The sequence below is a fragment of the Macrobrachium nipponense genome, chromosome 17, assembly GCF_015104395.2.
Source record: "Macrobrachium nipponense isolate FS-2020 chromosome 17, ASM1510439v2, whole genome shotgun sequence".
Classification (NCBI taxonomy): domain Eukaryota; kingdom Metazoa; phylum Arthropoda; class Malacostraca; order Decapoda; family Palaemonidae; genus Macrobrachium; species Macrobrachium nipponense.
Genome location: NC_087210.1, coordinates 38029477 through 38054414, shown reverse-complemented (window position 1 = coordinate 38054414; position 24938 = coordinate 38029477). Strand labels below are relative to the sequence as shown.

The 24938-nt window shown below is 41.7% G+C and overlaps 1 protein-coding gene across 1 annotated transcript in view; it reads right to left on the bottom strand.

The window, feature by feature from the left end:
• Window positions 1-9676, bottom strand: part of LOC135196182 (septin-7-like) — a gene marked incomplete in the record, with an annotated part of 398771 nt that extends 389095 nt beyond the window's left edge. Inside the window, 1 exon segment of the mRNA XM_064222767.1 lies at window positions 9552-9676. Coding sequence (XP_064078837.1) covers window positions 9552-9564 — 13 coding nt within the window.
• Between the last annotated feature and the right edge of the window lie 15262 nt (window positions 9677-24938).

Genomic DNA, 24938 nt, shown 5'->3' with positions numbered 1-24938 from the left:
AAGAGCGTCCACTCGGTACTTCTCGCGAACGAGAAGCGGCCGAGACGGAACCTGGTTTAGCGGCAGGACCGCTAACACCAGGTGAGGACGTACCAGCCGAGGCTGGTACACCTCTGGTCCCCAGTCGTCTTCTTCTTTGCAGAGGAAGAGACGGGCCCCGTTCCCGAAGGAACAGGGAGGACCAGCAGAAGAGCTCCCGACTCGCCTGAGCGAGACGGGCCCTTAGAAGATACCCGAAGGAGTCTTCTTAGGGGGGAGGAGGCAGCCTTTCTTCTTTTCTTCGGCTGTTTAGCCTTAGACGCCAGGCTCCGCAGGACAGACGTCAGGTCTTCCATCCAGGAGGGAGCCGGGGCAGTTGCCGAAGCAAACAGGGCCCGACTGCACCTGTCCGGAAAGACCTGAGACTGTGACAGCACACCAACAGCAGGAACAACAGGAACAGGTCCAGGAACAGCAGGAACAGCATGCACATTATCTGAAAGGGAAGGAGCAGCAGGGACAGCAACAGGTACGGCAGGCACGGCAAGAACCACAGGAGAGCCAGGCGTCCTGTCAGCAGCTACCGTCATTCTCGGCACTGGCGGCAGGTCCAGGGGGGTACTCTTGGGGCAGCGGAAGTCCGGGGTCGGCAACACAAAGAACCCATGGTGGCGGTGGCACCGTCCTCTTTGGTACGGCAGTAATAGGTTTGTGTATTGCAGCCGTGGGTGTCACCGTCATTACATGTGGTGTATACACCAAGTGCGGTGGCATGTCATACGCTGGTGTAGATATGGTGGTAGTGGTAGTGGTTACCGTACCATGAGTGACCACTGCCGACCCCGCCAACCGCTGAATCAACCCTGGATACTAGGCACTCCCTGCAGTCCCAGCGACTCCCACACCTGTCCCAGGTCGTCCTTCGCTGATGGCACACCTGCGGAAGCAACAGTCGGGTTAGTCAGAGGGGTTTCCTCGCGCCTGGGGGGAGAAGAACCCCACCCAGAGCGGACGGAAGACCCCGAATACAACTGGACCGTCCGGGTAGCGGGCGCCCTCCTCCACACTCGACGGATCGAGAGAGGAGAAGGACTCCGCTACCCCCACCGCAGGGGAAGGCGCGAAACGTGGGGGTGGCTGGCCGGGGGGCAGGAAAGAAGACGAAGTGTCCGTTACCAAAGGAGTCACTGGACTTTCCGATGACTTCTTTGGCGGCCTAAGTCTCTTCCTGCCCTCGTACAGAACCCACTGCGCCTCGGACCAATTCATACATGTTACACATGGCTCGGTGCGGGAGCATTCTCGCCCCCGACACCGAGTACAAACCTCGTGTGATCCACATCCACAAATGATCTGAATCCGCCGCATTACGCCCCTCCAGCCCGGGGGACACACCTCTACGGGCGACTGGGGGCGCGGCGAAATCTCCATTTCTTGATCACTCATTATTGCAATGAAAAAAAGAAATGTAATGTACTTACAATCATTACACTCTCAATTACACTAGGAAAAATAGGGCTGATACTCAAAGCAAACGACAAAGCGGGCAGAGCGATGACGAGCACGTCCTATCCTCACACGGCCGAAAGCAAAAGTGGTTTGTTTACCTCCCAGTCGCGCGGCGCGCGACGATCGGACAAGCAGTTAACGACCGTTCTCCCCTTGTTCGAAGCTTACGACCGTTCCAGCTGCCGCTAGCTACTTCCTATTGTTAAAGGACCGATGGTTTGTATTACGTATCGGAACAACTGCGATTTGGGTCACAGAGGTACTGGATGAAGACACTCTCCTGTTCTTACACCACTTCCGGAAATTCTCCCACTTCGACTGATATACTGTGATTGTGGAGGTTCTTCTGGCTCTAGCCACTGCACTGGCCACCTCTCTAGAATATCACCTCGCTCTGACAAGACTTTCGATAGTCTGAACGCAGTCAGACCCAGAGCGAGGGTATTCTTGTGAAACCTGTCGAAGTGGGGTTGTCTGAGTAAATCTACTCTTAGAGGAAGAGTCCTTGGCGTATCTATTGTCCATTCCAGTACCTCTGTGAACCAACTTTGGACCGGCCAAAACGGGGCTATTAAGGTCATCCTCGTTCCTTGGCTCTCCCTGAACTTCTTCATAACTTTCCCCAGTACCTTGAACGGAGGAAAGCGTACACATCTAAGTTTGTCCAATCCATCAGGAATGCGTCGACCGCCACTGCTTCCTGATCTGGAACCGGAGAGCAATAGGTTGGTAACCTTTTTGTTCTGGCTGTCACAAACAGATCTACTACCGGACGGCCCCACAACTTCCACAGGCTCTGGCAAACCTCCATGTGCAACGTCCACTCCATCGAGAGAAGTTGTTCTCTTCTGCTCAACAGGTCCGCACTCACATTTTTCTCTCCTTGTATAAACCTGGTGAGCAGCACAACACTTTCCTCTTCCGCCCAAAGCAGAACTTCCTTTGCCAGCTTGTAAAGGGGAAAAGAATGAGTCCCTCCTTGTTTGCGGATGTATGCCAGAGCCGTGGTGTTGTCCGAGTTGATCTGCACTGTCTTGTCTCGAATCAACTCTCTGAAGTGCTTCAAGGCCAAGAAAATTGCCATCAGTTCCTTCCTGTTTATGTGCCAACTTGTTTCTTCCTTGCTCCAAAGTCCCGACACCTCTTGAGGGCCTAATGTCGCTCCCCAACCCGCGTCCGACGCGTCGGAATACAAGACGAGGTCTGGGCTCTTCTGCTGAAGCGACATCCCTCTTGCTAACCTGCCTGGAGTTAGCCACCACTTTAATTCCTCCTTCACTTCGGCAGGAATTAGAAACTGGAAGGAATCCGGTTGCAATTTTCTTGGCCATGAATCCTTCAGGAAAAACTGTAGAGGTCTCATGTGCAGTCTTCCTAAAGAAATGAACCTCTCTAGCGAAGAGTGTGTGCCCAGTAGACTCATCCACTCTCTTGCTGAGCATCGGTCTTTCTTTAGAAAGTCCTGCACCTTCCGAATGCATAGGGCTTGCCTTTCGGGGGACGGAAAAGCCCGAAAAGTCACTGACGATATCTGAATCCCCAAATAAACTATCTGTTGTTGGGGATTCAATTGAGACTTTCCCATGTTTACCACCAGACCTAGGTCTTTTGCTAAATTCAATGTTTGATTCAAGTCCTCCAGACATTGACTTCTTGATTGGGATCTTATCAACCAGTCGTCCAGATAAAAAGACACTCTGATCCCTCTTAAATGCAACCATCTCGCCACATTGGACATCATCCTCGTGAACACTTGGGGGCTGTGCAAAAGCCGAAGCACAGGGCCTTGAACTGAAAGACCCTGTCCTGAATCACAAACCTTAAATACTTCCTGCTTCCTGGATGAATCGGAATATGAAAGTATGCGTCTTGTAAGTCCAGGGTCACCATCCAGTCCCCTGGACGTACCGCTGCCAGTACTGAATCGTTCGTCTCCATAGTGAACTTGGTCTTTTCTACGAAAAGATTCAGTTGACTTACATCCAGAACTGGCCTCCAACCTCCCGATGACTTTGCAACCAGGAACAACCGGTTGTAAAATCCCGGACCGATTCGTGATCCAGAACAAGGCTCTATGGCTCCTTTCTCTAGCATGGAAAAGCTACTTGCTCCCACAGAGCCGCTTTCTTCACTAAATCGTTGTAATTTGCCCCGAGGGCTCTCGGAGATGTTGCGAGAGGAGGTCTCTTCAAGAAAGGAATCTTGTACCCTTCCCGAGCTACGTTGACAGCCCAGGGATCTGCCTTCATGTTCTGCCAAACTTCCCAAAAACCTTGAAGTCTGGCTCCCACTGTCGTCTGGAGGACTGATATCTCATTCTTTAGAGGTGTCTTGGCTCCTCTTTTAGTGGGTACTCTCTTAAACCCCTAAAGGAGGGTCGAGCGAATGTTCTGCCTCGAAAGGGCTGTTGCGAAGGCCTAGTTTCCTTTGGAGTTTTCTTAACCAACTTGGATGGTAAGAACTTCTAACTGAAGACGAGAGAAGATCTTGAGTGGCCTTCTGAGAAAGGGAGAGAGCTATATCCCTAATCACCTCTGAAGGAAACAGCTGTTTCGAAAGGGGAGAGAACAGCAACTCCGATTTCTGAGAGTTAGAAACTCCTTTTGAAGCGAAAGAACACAACAGCGATCTCTTCTTTAGTACTCCTGCTGTGAACAAAGAAGCCAGTTCATTCGTTCCGTCTCTCAGAGCCTTGTCCATGCAGGACATAATGCTCTTAGCTGTTTCTATATCCTGCGAATCCTCTTCTTCTAGGGAGTTCGCCAGTGCTCCCAAAGACCAATCTAGGAAATTGAAGACTTCGAAAGTCCTAAAAATCCCTTTAAAAAAGATGGTCAAACTCGGACGAAGTCCACCAGACCTTAGCAGACTGTAACGCCTGTCTGCGTGAGCTGTCTACTATACTGGGAGAAGTCCCCCTGGGAGGAGGCAGGTACTCCCAGGCCTAGACTTTCTCCAGTAGCGTACCATACTCCTGACTTCGATGCTAACTTAGCTGGTGGAAAAGCAAAAGAGTATTTTCTCGCTTCTTTCTTATCCTTCATCCAGTCATTCACACGTTGAAGGGCCTTCTTCGCTGAAATTGACAGAGTCATCTTAAGGAAAGAGGACTTCTTTGGAGTCCCTAGTCTTGGAAAACTGTGATAAGGGAGATAAAGGAGCTGTCGGTTTGAATCCCCTTCAAAAACCAAAAAATAGAAAAGAAGACGTGAAGTCAGAACTTATAATCTGAAGAAGGTTCCGTATTCTTTTCCTCAACTAATTCCACTTCCTCTTCTGCTGAAGAAATGTCGTGCAAATCACTGTCGTGTTGACGCTTCGCTGACGGAATAATGTCCTGCCGCCTGCGTCCTGCGGCTAACGAAGAATCGGCGTCCTGCCGCCTCTCGATGTCCTGCCGCCTGCGTCCTGCGTCCATCGTAGACACATCTGCTTCCTGTCGCCTGCGTCTTGCGTCCACAATTGATCCCGAGTCCTGACGTTTGCGTCCTGCTTCTTCCGAAACCATTTTCTTCTTCCTGCGTTCTGCGTCCTGAATAACCAAGCGATCGCCTGTCCTCGTAGCGGCAGTGCGTCCTGCGTCCTCGGCGAACGCGTCCTTGTCTTCCCTCTTAGAAGACTTAACGGGAAGGAAATCGTCCTTCCGCCTCGAAGATGCCTGCCCAGGCGCATCCCAAGGACTTCACAAGAACTGCCAGCTTAGACTGCATTTCCCTTAAGAAACCCTTCGTACTATCATCCTGATAGCAGACGAAGGAGGGAGGATTACGAGCGGGACTGCGACGTAACGGAGAGCGATCTTGTACTCTACCCGACGGAGATAGACGAGGGGAAGATAAACAAGAAGATGGAGGAGAGTCTCTCATCGAAATCCAAGGACGAGAAGGGCCGTACTAAGTCCTCTTTAGTACGAAAAATCCTCTTCCTCTTGATCGGAACTGCGTCCCCGTCTTCCGAGGAGGACAACACCTCAGGACTACTCCAAGCCTCACGATCTTGAGCATGTCTCTTGAGAGCGGTCGATGTCCTGAAAGTCCTCTTGAGGGGGCGAGACACAACTGCATACGACGTTCCCGCTCGGAAGTCGAACCATCCGAGGACGCACACTTCCAAGTTACGCCTTTTCTGCGGCGAACTGCAACAGCCTGGGAACTTGCAACAGGACTGTTCTAAGGGACGCCTGACCGCGACAAAACCTCTCTCGCCTCCCTTCGACTGTCGACATGCCTTCTCCCTTGGGTCTGGGAGCTTAACAGAGGTCTAGGTCTAGGAGCACGAGAGAGACGATCAGACGCCCCCTCCACTACACTTTCACTGACATCAAAAGCACTAACTTTATCCGTAAGTCGCTGTATCTGGTCGCCCATGGACGCAAGGGCAGCGAACACCTTCACAATTTGTGTATCGTTCGCCTCCTCCGATACAGCAGCGGGCGCAGGAGATACCTGGGGAGAAGGAACTACCAATTCTACGTTAGAAGGAGCTGGAGAGGAAATACATTCACTCCTTTTACTAGAAGAATTCGACTTCTCACTACGAGAAACAGATCTCCTTACACGATCTTTCTCAAGCCTTTCAACATATTTCATAAATATCTTCCATTCCTTCTCTGATAAATTCTCACATTCAAAACACCTATTCTCCCAAGTACACACATTCTCTCTACACTTCTTACAAATGGTATGAGGGTCGACCGAAGCTTTCGGCAACCTTACCTTACACCCCTCTTTTACACAAACTCTAAACATACTTCCAGTATCAGACATCTTTAAAGAACAATCCAAATCGAATGCCAAGCTAACGTTTCCGAGTACAATACCAAAGATCCATGAAAAGTCAGCAACGAGAATGAAAATCCTAGCAGGGAACCACCAACAATGTTGCCGGTTCGGCTGGCAGAGAAAATCTGGCCCAATTGGGAACGGTTCCTAGCGCTAGCGCCACGGTAACGGGGTGGTGGTTGCCTGAACTACTAATAGGTTACTAGCGTTTGCCGCGAGTTTTGAAAATTTCTGCCAGGTGGAACAGAGAATATAGCTATATATATACCTGCCAGGTAAGTGTCATACATTAAACAGCTGTTTTGGTAGAAGATGACGAGAAGCGTGCTCTTAGCTAATTTTTAAATAAGTAGTAAAACATCAATATTTTACATATTTATGATGATTAATTTGAAAATATTCGTTATTGAAAAAGTAACTCGACTCTGACTCAAATTTAAGTAATTATTTTTCTGAATTAGACGTTCTTTTAAGTTCTGTATTATGACGTCACGAAATCTTGACTTTCGTACCTATTGTAAATAATTGCTATACTCAACTGTCATTGCAGAACAGTTTACCAGTTATTCATGCAGATTGTTATCAGCTATACATGTAATTGTTATAATCGTAATGCGCATATATATCTTTATTATTTACTTTTTGGATATATGAAGATGTTTTACTGCTGGATTATCGCCGTAGTGTGACGCAATCGTTTTCGGTCCATGGGCCTCTGTCTGTTTTCGCACCATAAGAAATTATGGGGCCGAATTTGCAATGACCAGAAAATCGTTAAAAGAGGAAAGTTAGCATTGAGGGGCATATGTTTTGACTGAGAAAAATACAAATTTATTCAATAGCTAGCTTGTAAAAAATACTTGGTTATAAAAACTTGATTGACAACTAAGCAGCATGTCTACTATGGGTTTCAGAGACAATGCAAGCACGTTTTTGGGCAATACCTATTTCTGTAACGAACACTCGTAACAGAACGAGATTTTGCTATAGTGCATTACACCCAGTGCCGTAATTTATAAGGGTATCGTGAATCACTAATCGTAAAGAATAACGATCATTTTGTCCTTGTACCAAGAGACAAAAAAACGCCATTATGCAGAAATGGATACGAACACGCGTATAAAGCTCCACCTACCCTCTCCCCCCCCCCCCTCCACCCTTTTCTTCTTCGTTCCTCCGCCTTCCTTTCTCTCTCTCTCTCTCTGTTGCCATTCGGTATGTGTTGACCCTCCAAACTAGGTATAAGACTACACACAAAACGTTGAAATTGGTGAAATTAGGCTATGTATTGGAAGTATATATACATAAATATTAAACGCAATTTTATCATTATTGCATTACTATGACAGCTAGAATTCATGGAAACAGTTTATAATAATGGAACGGCGTATGTGTGAAGCCTCCACTAATGTGGCAACGATGATTTTGCCATTCTTAGCATGCAAACATTAAAGGTTACATTTATTTCTGGCATACGATTATTAAAGAAATTCAAAATACTAATAAAGACTGAAATCAATGAAAAGTGCTAGCAAAAACAAAAAAGCAAAAAAAAAAAAAAAAACGTAGATGTTCCTCTATGTACTTTTCCGTATTCGTTCCTCTATGGTTTTCGGCAGCCAGATGTACGAAAACGTTAGAAACATTTGATTTTATCTACTTTAGAAATATCTGTCATTTTTCGGGGTAATTTGGTTGCAAAAAAGGGATAATATACATGAATTAAATCAAAATTTTTAAATAACAAAGTAAATTTAAACTAAATAACGAGTAAAGTAAACAGTTTAGGGAATAAAACTTCGCAGTTTCGTCGTCTGTCGTCGTCTGCTGTTCGTAATTGTGTTTATGGCGCGCGCGCTTAGAAACCAGGAACAGCAACGGGTTTAAAGTGCAATGTGGAGTGAACGAGACCAAAATGTGTATAATAACAATCAAATAAGCACTGTGGAGTTTCAGTTGTGATGGCAGTAAGGTGCACCGATTACAAGACAAGAAATGAATTCAGTTCAAACCATAACCCCGGGAATAACAAGTTTCATACTTTCACTAATATAGGCAACAAAATGTTGTTTTATTGTGCTGATTACAACTGCAATCTTGAGTAAGATCAATAAACGTTACATATATACGCTAACATTGTTCAAATGAGTGCTGGAAGGCTGGGGAAAGATGGTGGCCGTCACTGATGAGAACCTTCCATGCAAAACGTAGCCGCCATATTGGATTTCAAAACTGCCTTGAAAACATATTTTACGAAGAGCTCACATGCTTATTTTAGTTCATATGGGGCTTTCATATATCACATTATGTTCACGAAACTTCAGTCTTTTAAATGGTATGCTTAGAGTTGCAATTGTATTCTTGTTTCACCAATTAAATATCGAGTGAATAAGACCCGTCCACCGTGATGAGGGTTGGCCTGCCGTGATGTTCTACCCTAAGAGCACGCTCTCGTCATCTTCTACCAAAACAGTTGTTTACTCCTAACTTGTTTCCTGGTGAGAAACCGTGTTTCGATTGTTGTGATGAAAAGTGCCCCAGCGTCTGTGGGTACAAGTGGTGTGCGGATTTATCACAGGAAATGGAAAGTTTGTTGACACAAGCGACTCCGTAAACATCAAGATGGCGTCAATCTTCGAAACATTTTTAGTTGTAAGTAAAAATTTCTAAAGCGTTTTGGTGAGATTTCCACTGCCGTAGCCACCCTTTTCAGTACCCTCTGTTTAAATCTTAGAATTTGGCCTTAATTTCTAACTTTGGAGAAAATAGGTACTTACTTCGAAAGGAGAGCAGAGGTCTTTAGCTCCGTTTCTCACCAAGAACAAGTCGCGACTGATGCCCATCTCCGATAACAGGACGCGTTATAATGTACTTTTTCGGAGGGTGGCAAGCGTTGATTGTAGGTGGCCTGTTTGGCCTGCTGTGATGTTTTACCCTAAATGTCAAGATCCCAAGTCAAGAAAGTCTGGGCGGGACGACCCGCACCTGCTCGCCTTTGTCGTCTACTCATTCTTACCAAGCCTCGTAGGATGTCACCAAGGATTCCTTAGGAAAAGCTGAAAAGTTAAATACATTGCTGCAAGAGGCCTGCCCTTGGCGTAACTCGGGCATAAAGATAAGAAATAGGGGTTAGTATTACGCCAGCAGAAAGACGACCATTTTCTCCCGTCACTGGCTGCTCTTCACAAGCGACGAAACGGCTGCAGATAGGAATGAATTCGCTACATACAATCTCGAAGGAATATTTAAACGGTCCATTTCAACCCTCAAACTCACACTTACCTGGCTTATTCATTTTCACTGATAATTTTGGTTTTGGCCGCCAACGATCGAAACCACTTGTTTTGTTTATTATAACAACTGCGGTGCGCCATGCGTCGTAACCATTTCATCCTTTGCTTCTTCTTCTCTCATTATTTTTCTTCTTTTATTTCGACATCATCATAAATACCTTCCGGGACTTTCTATGAAAAGCTAAGACTTGAAAATACAGAAGATGAGGAACTGATTCATTACAGTTTGTCTGATACCTTGGAATTGGAAATTAATAAAGAAGCAAGACAATACATTGCATTGATAGTCCGCAGTAACGGTTTTGATAAACACGCACAAAAGAATACAATTGAAAAAGGTTACAATAAAATAAGGAACACTGGATGAAGTCGATATTGACCATGGATATAAATTTTCACATTTTGAAAAGCGGCATTATAAAATATGCGGTCATTCGTTGGAGAAACACTGCGATTCAGAGTTGATTATTGACAAGTATTTTGATATACTTCTTGTTGCTGAAACATGATATAAAGGTTTTGTTGCTGCTAAAATCATTGAACTAGTTCCTCATACACATACTTAGTTACATATTCCTAGAGAAGGTTGGTTGGAAGAAAGTTTGATTCTTTTGTTCTCAACAGCTGGTTAAGTGTTAATGTTTCTTTGGAGGAATTTAGCATGATACCAACAAAAGTTTTAACCTGTCGGGGACTTTAACCTATGAATGGCTGCCCGGGAAGACATAAGACAATGAGTTACTAGAATTACATCTATCTAGATGTTGATAACCTTAATTGTTCGAATGTTCGTATAACAGCTTCTGCTGGAGATATACTGGATCTTAGTGACTTTGTAGACAACAATGTATCAGACTGAAAAAGAAACCCACAAAATTACTGTGTATAACGTGTTTACTTATAAATATTTACATTTTATTTTCTTCAACCCTCAAGTGCTTTCAGGCCCTATCTGTGGCCCTTCTTCAAGAGATGTAAATATTTATAAGTAAACACGTTATACACATTAATTTTGTGGGTTTCGATTTTCAATCTTCTGAAGAAAACTGAAAGAAGTTTTTGTTTGGTTCAATGTTCAGATGTTAGTGTTATGGAGAAGTGCACCACTGCATACACTTATAACATTTCAGATACTGGTAATAATAAAGTGAAAAAAGATGATAAGTTTCAGGACTAGAACAAATTTCTATCTGCATATCATCATTAATGAATTACCTCTGATATTAGATGAGGACATGAAACATTGTCATCGGGGCGATTGAGCTTTATTGTGAGCATATTGTGTTAATTGTCTAATTATTGTTTATGAGAGTGAATGTGATAATATGTGGCCGGTGATAGCAATATGTAGGTATGCTAAACAGTTAGGGACAAATCACTCTTGTTTAATAGTGAGGCTTGGAAACTACAGAGGGGAAAAGACTTGAAGAGGACGAGTGGCGGAGGTGAGACCATACTATATGGAGAGAATAGTAAGGAATCATGATATTTACATGATAAGGAGGAAAACTAGATGTAGCCTGATAATCAGAAAATCCGAGAAATGGCAATGGATATGAATAACTAGTATCGATCGACTTCTTGATTGTTTAACTGATGGATAAAATAAAAGGCTCCCGATGGTTTTAGTAATAAAAAAATGGCCGACAGATTTCTACATTGAGTTAGTAGTGAAGATAACGATGATGTTATCAGGATTATAATTAAAAGAAATTGAGCAACTTATTCGATTCTGTATAACTGATTTTGTTGGAGTGGAAAATTTTTCATGCTATAATACTGACAGTGCTGAAATTTGTTGGTAACGTTATCTCTAACAGCAATTTTTTCATATATCTGGGAAAGAGGTGTTATTAAACCAATTTAAAAGATGCAGTGATTGTCAAAGCTTTATTTTATTCAGACCTATTCGAATATATCATTCAAGTCCAACATGCTAGTGTAAGGACAACGCTTTTTCCCTATTTCATTGTATCCAATTAGTCGTGTTGTTCTTACTTCCATCCGATAGAGTGTTCCGCGGCCTTTCCGCCGATGTATATATAACACACGCAATTCCATTATTTGTACGCCTTAATATATCTAAATGTAAGTCTGTAAGAAAACACAAATCCACTGTCTCAGAGTCATTTCTGTTCCCGGTGCGAGACTGTACTACTTATCCGTCCGCACCTGTCTATGTCAACCCAGTTTGTCTGTAAATAATCCACACCGACTCGAAAGGAGCAATACAAGCCATCACAAAAGGCAAAGCAAAAGAAAATATCAAACTCCTGACAAGTATCTGGGCAATTGCCAACATCCACCAAAACAGAAACAGACAGATAACTCTCAACTGGATTCCAAGTCACATAGGAATCCAAGGAAATGAGGAAGCAGACTCCCTAGCAAACAACATAGGTATTAAAATCAGCCACTCATTGACTCAACTTAAAAGCAAAGCCGCAGCGTACTGTCAAGTGCAAGAAGAAAGCAAAGTCAGGAGAGCAGTCTTTGGAGGCTCCAACACTGCAAAGTGGTATGTAGACACCACCAGTCTGCAATCACATGACATTCCCAAAGATATGTCAAGAGCACTAGCAGTCATAATTCATCGTCTAAGGCTTGGATACCAATGCACTTGGCAAAAGATAGTAGGCGATCCCAAGCCATGTAAGTACTGCGAAAGAATTCCAGAAGAACCTCTAGAACACTACCTCTTAGACTGTCCAGAAACGCAGCAACTAAGAGATAGGTACCTACATAGGAAATGAACGCACAACCACTCAAATCACAAAGCACATTCTAGCAAACACCCATGAATTGGCAGGTTTCCTATGCTCCTACCCACCACCAAGGTAGGAACAGAACACTACCCTGACGGACAGCACATGATGCCAACAATCATGACCACTACTCCATCCTACCCTAACCCACATAACTTGCAAGACAAAAATACAAACCTCTATAACAGAGATCCCCATTCATCTCTTGCCTCCTTCATCACCCCTCCCTTCACAGTCATCACTATCCCTTCACCACACTCACCAGACAACACACACCTAAAGAAACCGGACCGGAAAAAGGAATACGTCTAAGAATTTCACGAGCTATCTTACTAGCTAACTGTGCCTACAACTCAAACCTTCATTCTTCCAATCTGTTGGTCTCTCCTACTAGCCAACACTTACTACTATCGAGCTTTCACTACGACTGAAGGGTACCTTAGGGTTTAAAGGGTTTCAACCTTGCCCATCAAATCCTTCATTCAATATCAAATCACCTTCACCACATCATTCATGCATCACCAATAAAGTTTCATATCCTAAATATCTCACATCTCAAACTAATATGACATACGGGCTGCTCTACGAGCAAGAGCCCGTGCTGGCACAAGACCAGCTTAATCTTAAACAACAATTGTAAATAAATCATCAGTATCCCAGCTACCTGTCTTAATCTCTGGTCCTCACACTAGATTATGTAGTTTTTGAACTATAGTCACTAATCAGCTTGCAGAAAGTTATTATATTCTACAGGGACTTGCGTATGCTCTGTTGTAAATGATCAATAGGAGATAATGGATGATAAGAATGTGGTACCCTGGTGTTGCTCTATCCTTTTGCAGCTTTTAATACAGTTGTGCACGAACTATTTCTAAATGATTCATAGCCCGTCAGAAATCTTGATGAAACCTTTGAACATTTGGAGGACTACTTGCATGACAGAAAGTACTGCGTACAGACTGGAATTTCATATTCATTTTATGAGATCTTAAGAAGCTTGTTAGGTACAAATCCGTTTTGTTTTTTTACACAACTGGATTGTTGAATGTTCCTCAAAGCCTGTCCACACTAGGAAACATTGTTTGCAAACAGTTTGCAAACAATGTTTCCTATCCAGGGTCAGAAATCAGTTGTTTGTATGGTGCTTTTACGTTGCATGGAACCAGTGGTTATTCAGCAACGGGACCAACGGCTTTTACGTGACTTCCGAACTACGTCGAGAGTGAACTTCTATCACCAGAAATACACATCTCTCACTTCTCAATGGAATGGCCGAAAATCAAAACCGCGACCACCGAGTTGAGCCGCTAATACCATACCAACCACGGCGCAGAGGCGCTCCAGACCTCAGTATTGTCGTTAGGATGCTTGTCGGTGCAGTAGCCTCTGTTTTCTACTTGACTACACAACGCGCAACACCTCAATCTTCTGCGGGGTGGTAAAAGGATAAACCCACGGCCCCTAAGATGTCGAACCTGAAGGCCTCTCGGCCACAAAAATTGGAAATTCTCAGCAGTCTTAAAGTGGACATTTTATGTCTTCAAGAGACACATAAGGACTCAGCACCACCAAGAATGCAAACCATGCATCTGTCAATCTACCACCCGAATCCTGTCCACGGTAGTGTAGTATACGTGAAGGAAAAAGCCTTTATCGTGAATAGTGCTGACCTAACGGATGAGGGGATGGAGTTACTCCAAATAGAGACCAAAAACATCAACATCGTGTCTGTGTACAAACCACCTCATATACCATTTAAATGGCCTCCAAATCACAACCCGGAAAATAGGGCATCTTTAGTGATTCGAGATTTCAATAGCCACAACACCATATGGGGCTACAGAACAGAATAACACTGACGGAGAGGCTGTAGGAGAATGGGCTCTAAATAACAACCTAACCATTCTCCATAGTGCAAAAGATAAATCATCTTTTATGCGCTCAAGATGGATGAGAGGATATAAACCTGACCTGGCATTTGTGTCATCTTGCCACTACCCAAACTTTGAAAGATCAGTCAGTGATCCAATTCCAAAATTTCAACACAAACCTATTGATGTTAACATCAGACCAGTTATCAGAGCTCTTGAGCCTAAACACACACACACACACACACACACACACACACACACACACACACACACACATATATATATATATATATATGATAATATATATATAGGGGTAGTATATAGTGGGGTATATATATACATATATATATATATATATATATGTATATATATCTATATATATATACATATATATATATATATATATATGTATATATATATATATATATATATATATATATATATATATATTATATACGTATATCAAGATTCAACTTCCGGAAATCAAAGTGGGAATATTTCGCATCAGAACTGGATGAACCAGAACCAGACAACTATGAACATTTCAAGAAACTTCTATGAACAGTGTCAAGGAAACATATTCCAAGAGGAAGCAGAAATTTAGACCCGTTTGCCCAAGACACCATCGAACTAGGAGAGCTTTTGTTGGCCTCTGTAGCCAACGAGAAAAAGGAGAGATGGCAATTAAGGAACTGATAACCAGCACAGATATGACTCAGAACAGTAAGAAAGCATGGAAAACAATTAGTAAACTGAACTCGGATAAGAACATCCAAACAAGAATAACTGCAGTAAAACCTAACGCAGTAGCAAAACAACTCTAACTTAATGGAAAACCATATAACAAAGAACAAATATCTCAAAAGAATGAAGGACGAAATGAAACTTGTCATGCAAGAAAATAATGAGTTAGTTTGAACCTCTCACTGTTGAAGAACTCCAAGAAGCCATGAAACACCTTAAACCTGGAAAAGGTGCTGGGCAGGATGATATTACGTCTGAGATAATACTGCACTCTGTTAGCAAGACTAAATCATGGGTAGTGGCACTTCTTAACAAGTGTGCAAAAACATTCCAGATCCCAAAAATATGGAGAAGAGCTAAAGTTGTGGCCTAACAAAAACCTGGCAAAGACCCAAAGATCCCTAAGGGCTGTCGGCCAATATCTCTTCTCTGCATTTTATACAAACTGTATGAACGAATGATGATGGCCTGATATCTCCCACAGTCGAAGAACAACTGACACCAGACCAGGCTGGTTCCTCGGGGCTGGGGGGGGGAGGGGGGGGGGGGGGGGGGGGGGGGGGGGGGGGGGGGGGGGGGGGGGGGGGGGGGGGGGGGGCAGGAAGATCTTGCTGTTCTCAGGTACTTAGCCTCACTCAGTATATTGAGGATGACTTTGAGCTTGGGAAAATCACAAGGGCAGTATTTGTTGACCTAACAGCAGCCTATGACACCGTGAACCACAGGTTGCTTCGTTTGAAACTTGCCACCGAAGTTATTCGCAACTCAAGCATCGTGCATATCATCCAGTCACTGCTGAGTAACAGACTTTTCTTTGTTGAAATGGACGGCAGGAGAAGCAGAGGGCGAAAACAGAAAAAAGGCCTCCTACAAGGGTCTGTGTTGGCTCCCATGCTTTTCAACATCTGTACCAACGATCAACCACAGTTTAGAGATATCCGTAGATTTTTATATGCAGATGATCTGTGCTTAGCCATCCAGTCAGACTCATTTATTATCATTGAAAGCAAATTATCAGATGCTTTGAAAGATCTTAATGAATACTACAAGCAAAACTTCCTAAATGCCAACCCTGACAAAACACAGGTATGTGCTTTCCATCTTAAAAACTACCAGTCAAAAAGGGGGTTTAATTAATATCTCATGGAATGATAAGAAACTGAAGAATAATAGCTTCCCAGTCTATTTAGGCGTTGCATTAGACCGAACACTATCTTCTAGGGAGCATGTGAGGAAAGTAAAGGAGAAGGTAGCTACCAGGAATAACATCCTTAGCAAACTTGTCAATTCAAATTGGGGAACAAATCCTCAAATCCTAAGACAAAGAGCTCTAGCACTCAACCACTCCACTGCCGAATACTACTCACCAGTCTGGGAAAGGTCATGCCATTCCCATAAATTGACGCCAAACTCAATCAAGCATGTCGCATAATTACTGGTGCCTTAAGACCATCACCCCTCCCAGTACTCTATAGATTGTCCGGCATTGCACCACCGAACAGCCTATTCAAAGACCCAAAAATATAAACAAGAGGATGATGAAAGGCACCCGCTCTATGATCATCTGGTGGTTAGACAAAGATTGAAATCCCGCAAGAGCTTCGACCCCAGGGAGTCAGCAACTTACCGCCTAGAACACTGAAGAGAAACTGACCACTGTCCAGTCACCCAGTGGGTGAGGCCATCCAGAGCCAATATGAGTCTCTCCCCCATGGAACAAACCTTTGTAGAAAGTATTGGGTTACTCTTAATCGTGCAAGAACTAGAGTTGGAAGGACTGAAGACAATATTCATAAGTGGGGTCTTGCCCCCTCTGCTGAGTGCCCATGTGGTCACCCCATCCAGACAAGGGATCACATTCTTTGTGGTTGTGAACATGGGCCAATCTGTACAATCTTGAACCTCTACGAATGTAATTAGGCCGCTATGCTTGGATACAATGTTGGCGTGATAAGATATGATGATGATGATCTACTTGACTATTTTCATGTACTCGAGGAGGGATAAGAGAAAGAAAAAGAGATGGGTAAGGAAGTTTTTAGAAAAAGGAGCTTGTCATGCTGACATTCTTCCGGCGGAAGTGAAAACAGATACAGCATATATTAGACCATCAGCCAGGGTCCGATTTTTGGCTCATCGGCATCAAACGGAGGGAGAAGGCTCATAGTGCTTTTTGGGTAGGTATATATGTTTAGTGTTAGAAAACATGTGATAGCATTGTGGCAGTTGTAGCTTTATATGTGTTATCTCCCATTTATTGTAAACATTCAGGTGAATTTTGAAGGTCTCTGGGAAAACACTTTTTTGACTATAGAAAGGAAAACTTTTCAGGCAGATTTCTGAAATTTTACCAGATTATACATAGATATTAGGTCAATCACCTATGTGTAATATTAGGTCAGACTTTGAGACATCAAAGTAGAGAAAATGGAAAATTTTAGAGTGTCAAGTTAATTATGTTTTCCTCCATGACCATACAATTCAACAATTCAGAGATTCAATGGTTTAGGATACTGCCCAAAAGTCTGGGGAAAACATTGATATATAATAACTTACTGTGGGTTCCATGTTTCTGTGTAAAACCAAGCTAAAACACAAATAAGCAAAATCAATCTTAGATGAACGATCTTATCCAATACCAATGAAATTTTTTACACCTAATATTGTGTTATCAGACGGAAGATATTCCACATATTTAAAAGCTTGTGCGAACAATCCAATGACTTCATTAGTTACACAATAAATCACAAAGTTGCTTAGAAACAATTTTTTCTTATATTTAGGTGTCACTGGTACACTCGGCAAGGAAACTTAAGATACAGTTTTTTTAAATCTTCGGACATATAGCTACTGTTCAATAATGCCACACCTGGCAACTCTTGAAAGGGGGCGGAGCTTCAAAATTATAGCGTTTGTTGCTTTCTAGATTTCCATCAACTTTACATCATAAAGATTCTGTTGAGGTCCTATAATCATTTATAGTTGAATGTAGAAACAGGCTCTATATTATTCGTTAATGTTGGTTTGGTAACGTCAGTTCAGGGTAGAATATCGATCATCCTTTTTAAAAAAACTACTGCAAAACCTTATTTATAAGTAATGTTTGACACTAAACTGACGTAAAATTCATATGTAATTAAAGACGGATCTTAAACAATGAGAGAAAGGGTTTTAAAATTTGGGCAGTACTTGTGGAAATCGTGAGGAACAATACAGTAAAGACTGAAATATTATGACAATAGAGAGAGAGCACGCAAGCATAGGCCTATCGATGGAGATACTTTGAGAGGTTAAGTGATAATATTTTTTCAAATGTTTCAAAAGAGAGAGAGAGAGAGAGAGAGAGAGAGAGAGAGAGAGAGAGAGAGAGAGAGAGATGGGGAAAGAAATTGGAAAGAGAGAGAGAGAGAGAGCGCGCAAGCATAGGCCTATCTATAGAGATACTTAATTCATTATATTTACTTTGAAAGATTGAGTGATAATATTTTTTCAAATGTGTTTTAAAAATGGAGAGAGAGAGAGAGAGAGAGAGAGAGAGAGAGAGAGAGAGAGAGAGAGAGAGAGGAGTAAAATCTGCTCATGTGAAAGCTTAGTCCTATTTATAACTACTTAATATCATTATATTTTCTTTGGGAGATTGAGTGGTAATATATATATTTTTAAAGTATGTTTTAGAAGTAGAGAGGAGAGAGGAGAGAGAGAGAGAGAGAGAGAGAGAATGATAGTACTGGTGACGGACTTGACTTGTGACGGGGGAAAGGCAGTAGAAAATATAATGAATTAAGTATCTCTATCGATAGGCCTATGCTTGCGCGATATCATATGACTGCCAAGATCGTGCTGCATTATGCTAGATTAAATTTGAAGGATCATAATATTCAAGTTAATTCTCTAAGAAATTCATACCCTAATCTTGATTACATTCGACAGTTGCCTTGGAAAATTTTACACACAGGGTGCGGTCATTCTTGCTTTCTTGATATAGTCTTTACTTTTGAAAATCAGGTTTCATCCACAAATCATTCACGAAAAAAGCTGTGTTAAGTAAAAATATTTATTACCACAAATAACTCAATATGTATTGCACAGGCAATTAAAGTTTTATATCGTGGGAGATCTTTCAGCCTCACGGCAAAGAAATGCAGTGGTGTAGGGCTGTAGGCTACTACGAACTGCTTTGTAATGGGAGCATATAGCCAGAAAATCTTTGAGCTAACATGCTACTTAAACCTTGATCAAGATTTATGTTAAAGACAGTAGCTTTGTAAACAGCAAACCAGCATTTCGATCCATGTCAACGTCAAAGTAATCAAAGTGTGAAATCCGTTACGTTAGCCAGTATCCAGTGACTTGCGCTTTCCCGCTTGAAGTTCTAGGGCTCCTCCTCACATCATAGAAAACGCTCTTGCAGATGAAACTAGATTTGCTCAACCTACTTAGCCGTCGCAACATTGAGTGCCATTGACGTCAGCTAACTTTAATCGCTTTGGAATACAAACATAAGTTTGTAGAAAACTAAAAATCATTACATTCACCACTTACGATAATGCAATATATCCCCGCTCATGAAGCAAAACGAGTAAATATTGTCTACGTAATACATAGTACTAAAATCAGAAATTCACATTCTATCTACCAGATCTCTATGAACGAATCCATCTGAGAAATTCCAATTACTTTCGGGAAACATATATCGTGTTTTTAAGTATCTGAACGGTTTTGTTTGCGGTTTTAACTTATATGATATAATTTGCAGTGTATTTTCATATTCTAGAGTAAATTTAGCGATATTATGTCTTTTCAGTAAAAACAAATGGGAAATTGGATGAACGAAAGCTAATGAAAACTGTATCTTCAGTTTTCTTGTTGAGTGTACAATTGCGGAATTGAATTTTGTTTGTTCTCTACTCAAGCACACACCTAGGCCTAGTAATAAAAGATATTTGTGAATGATTCACAGTACAACAAATTCTACTAAGATATATTGTATATATATATATATATATATATATATATATATATATATATATATATATATATATATATATATATATATATATATGTATAAACTCGGGGAGTGCAGACCTCCGCCAAGCATATTGTGATTCCTACCAAATGGTGAGCCTGATGACTCCCAAAATTTATTCATCTATTTTTGGTGCCATTATGAACATTTCATGGACATTTATTACAAATCCGTCAATAATATTTTGTGTTATGTTGCACACAAACAGAAAGACAAACAAACGCAGGTAAAAACATCTGTACTTACCTACAACAATGCACACACTTTTAATTAAATTCATTATCATCACCATAATCGTCCATGCTCTCCACATCATCCGAGCTCTCCTCATCATTCGATGAACAATTATCAAAGCCTGACAGTTTGCACATATCAGTACACTTAAGTCCATTTGCCAGACAGACACATCTTGGCAGTGTACAAGTTTTTGAGGATTTGCAGGCCAGTAGAGCCAAGATATAGCTTCAGGTGAAGGCCGACCATCCATCCAATCCACTACCATTAATTCCTCAGCAACATCCATCTCAAGCTGCCATCCTCTGCCAATGGGACTTGGTATGCATGGGTCTTGTTCAAGACATGTCGCCATATTCCGGCCTGGTAGTTTGCCCTTTGTGCACGTTTGATTGAGGAGTCTTTGCAGTATGGCAGCTGGTAACACCATATTTCACCTGTCTTAACAGAGAACAAGTAGTATCTGAGCTTATTGATTTTACTGAAAGCTGCTTTGGAGCAATAAGGGTGGCATGTGAAAGACTCAAGTTTGTCCATCAGGTTTGAGGAAAGGTTCCATTCCTGGCCAACCTGTATAAAAAAAAAGTGTTCCTTATTTCCCTGTTACTTATTACACATTTTAGAGCACTTGTCTTCCCTCTACCTACAAAAGCACTGGTAGTCACATCCAGTGTACGCATGCATACCAAGAAGTGCTCTGCAGACATCAATGCCAACAATGGCAGCGACTTTCCTGATGTCAACTAATCTACTTCTGGTTCTAGTTCCACATTTATGGAATAACGGGGCTCCTATCTTGTCATGGAAAGCTAAGCACATGATAAATACATCGGTGTCCTCTGCACATATCACTACACTCTGGTAGCCTTCTCTAGCAGCATAGATTGCAAGCAAGAGTTAGGCACCCATCTGCTTCTTCCTCCTGACACTGGAGATATGGTACCTCTTCACTGCCCCGTGACGTGATTTTGTAGCATTTTCCATCTACAGTGGTATGCAAAACCTTCCCATTATGTTTCTCTCTGTATTCTGGCTTCTTCCATTCACTGACTATAAAGCTAATCAGACTGGTTTTGTTAGTAATTCCAGTCAGGAGGCTTCTCCATTGCCTCACAATCTATGCACTTGTGATACCCTGAAGTTGCTGTCTTGTATCTTCTCCTCATGACAATCTCTCACTGTTCTTGACAGAATTCTTTCGATAGTATCAAGCACATCGATTTGGGTATTTTTTTCTTCCTTCACACAATGCCGTAGCCAGTATTGTAGTGGCAGTGTCTCCAAACGTAACTTGATCTCTCTTCACTCTTTGAACTAAGTTCATACCATCGATCACGCAAGCTGGATTTGGTTGGAGATGGTCTGATACTGTCACAATCTTCTGTAAAGTTGTGGCTAAGGAAGCTTCTTTGTCTTCCTGAGTAATCCGTCTGGGGTAGGGAGAAGCCATAGTAGTGGTCCCAGGGGGTGAGAAAGAATGTCCTCCATCTTAAGATTGTGCCTTTGTGCCACCACTATGATGCGACCAAACAGAGAGCGGTTTTTCGAGATTATTATGTTCTTCCCATTTGTTTCAAACCCCATTTTTTTTTACACATTTGTGAATGTCTTCAGCTTGTTAGTTTTTAATGGATTGTGAAATGGTTTTGCAGGTGGGTCATTCCCTAGTCTTTCCATCTTGAAAGTTTCATCATTCTTCTCTCCGATGTCACATGCCTGGATGAGTTCAGAGACAATGTCTCTGGGTGCTAATGAAATAATGTGTGTGGAACACATTAAGAGACATAAAAAGTTGTAGGGACAAAAATAAACTAAAAACCAGCGAGGAAAAGCAAATTAGAGTATATTGGTATCTGTGAAAGTGGCTTTATAAAAATTTGTTAAATACAGATTGGTTAAATATGTTTATACATAGCGTTGTGAAGACAGACTAAAGTAACTCATCGTTGGGTCACACGCATCCTAACTCAACTTTGCGACTACCTATTATGTGGAACTATCTCTATATGAAGTGTATGCAATTTTAACTACATCTTAGGCTTTTTTCCTTTTTAGTCTCTTTGGAAGCTCATAGATGAGCGAGAAATGGAAAAGTGTATTGTGAGTTTCTCCTTTAGAGAATTAAAAGCAGTCGGTCTAGAAGATGAAATGAGGATATGGAACCTGACATTCCTTCATACCTGAAGTTCACCTTCAGTAAATATTCATGGTTGAACTGAAGAAGAGAATGGAAATTAGAATTCTATTAGGTGTAGCATGACAGATTTGTGGGACAAAGGCATGTAGCCAAGGGCAAGGACCTATGAGGTCATTCAGCGCTGAAAGAGAAATTGACAGTAAGAAAGTTTTGAAGGTGTAACAGGAGGAAAACCACATCGTTGCACCACAAAACAACCGTAAAGGTGCATTCACACGGTCGAACAACGTCCGACGGACAAACATTGTTACCAATTAACAATTGTCCGCCGGTCGTTGCCTTGTGAGCAGCGTAAAAGTAGAGGTATACAACTTCAACTGGTACCACAGTTTGTTGCCAGATCTACTTCCCTCGTTTCAACGCTTTTGACGTCATCCTGCTTCGCCTTTGATATGGCAACAATGTTTGTCCGTCGGGCATTGTTCGACCGTGTGAACGCACCTTTAGAGTGGGTGAAAAGCCAGATGGAAGAAAGAGAATTGGAATGGGGTTGAACTAAAGGAGGCATTGACTGTATACATAAATACGTATACAAGTTTCATCTGTTAATTTGCATTCTTCAAAAATCTGATGATTGCATAAACTGAAAATGAAGCTTCCCGTAAAATTCCTTCGTTGTCACCTAAACTTGAAATTTGCTATTGACTGAAGTTTGGACATTCACATAGATTTATGTATGTATAAATGTTAATGGTGACCTGCATTCCTTGCATACCGAGACTGAGACATGTTGGCTATTCATTAAGTATCCATACCAGCCTGAGGAGTGTCTACGTTTATAAAACTCAGAGGTCTAGAAAAACTAATTCTTCTTCTTTTACTTTTTATTATTATTAAGTATCCTTGGGTGAAGTGATTGTGCCACATTAAGAGAAGAGATAAAAGGACTTCTGTATAGCATCCTTTTTTGGTTCAAAGAATGCCATGATTCAACCAAGGGTATTGTCTGCTTCAATTTATTGTCATCAGGTTCATTATTCTATAAACTCTACTTAATAAACATGATGGGTTTTTGAGATGTTAAATAATTACTGACTGGTATGTAAAGCTGTTGCATTCACTCTACAGTTCAGGACCCAAAAGCAGTCATTCATGATTCCTTCTGTTAAGGAAGAGTAAAGATACAAGTCAAATTTCTTACTGTTCTAATTTCACTAAATGTTTGATTCAATGCCCCGCTGCCATCTCAGGGCTACATGCCTTTGTCCTGCAAATCTGTCATGCTACACCTAATAATCCTACATGATGCCTTCATCACACTGTGGAACCCATGGTGTGAGTGACTGTGTCCACACTCACTCCTGTCATTGCCTTTAAGTGTTTTTGTCTACAATTCGGCTGATATGGCTCCAAAGCACTAATGCTACAATAAGGAATTACTGAAATTCTGGATGTTTTCCTCAAAAACAAAAGAAAGTGTTTCTGAAGTGGCCAAAGGGTACAAGAATGAATCATTGATTAAAAAACGCTACATTTGTAGAGAGGATCAATGTTTAATAATGAGGAAAATTTTTTAAATTTGTTTAAGATACGAACGAAAAGCATGTTCTCACGGACAGCACTGTATTGCTTTAGGAAACAATGAACCTACACAAAGACTGGCTAAATCATCTATTGGCCAGAGAAACACCAGATCATTTACAGCAAAATACATTAAATGATGGATTTAAAAATCAACGTCTAGACAAAAACTTAAGATTAAACAATAAAAGAATCTGTCTTTCACAAAATCTTATCATTACCAGATTTCTGGCAGACGTTAATAAACCAGAAAAAAATTGGATGACTTCCAGGACAAGTTTTCAACCACCATGAACAGGATTGTTCTGGAAGATAGTGAAATGAACTATTCACAAAAATGAAGAACACGCAATGTGAACAAGACACATCTAACAATGTGTTTAAGATTGTACTTTGACAAAATTATGAAAAAAGGTCATTGGACATCCCCTAGCATAAAGGTCATAATACCAAAGGGTTGGAACTCTACAACAACATTTTGAAGAATTCAAGAGCAAAAATAAAGAAACAAGCTCCCACCATAAGGTTTCTCCAAAAAGTATCAACCAAAGAAACTGTCAACATCACCTGCTCCTGACATCCACATTCTACAGAGGAGGTCCTTCATAGCTGGGGGTTTCAGGCTCACCCAACGCAAATAACCTGATAATTTTTAGGAGATTAAAGACCCTAAAAAGCCCATTATCCTTGCTATTCCCCTATGAATTCATTCATGGTCATCCTACTCCTTCCTTCATGAAGACCAGTAAGTAGTTGAAACTTAGTTTCCTTATTGTGGTCATGAACAGGATGTCAGCTAGGGGGTAAGATGGGAAAGCTGAAAATAAGTGGAGATTTAAAGGAAGTCTAATCCTTTAAACTTGTGTCTCATTAACTTCAACCATGAAGACTGTTTGTAGCTAAATCTAGTTACACTACTAACAAGTAGAAATTACACAAACACATTATGACAGTTGATAAGATTTTTTCATGTACAAAGAGCAGTATTATTACCCTAGAAATGGAAGAAAACTAAGTC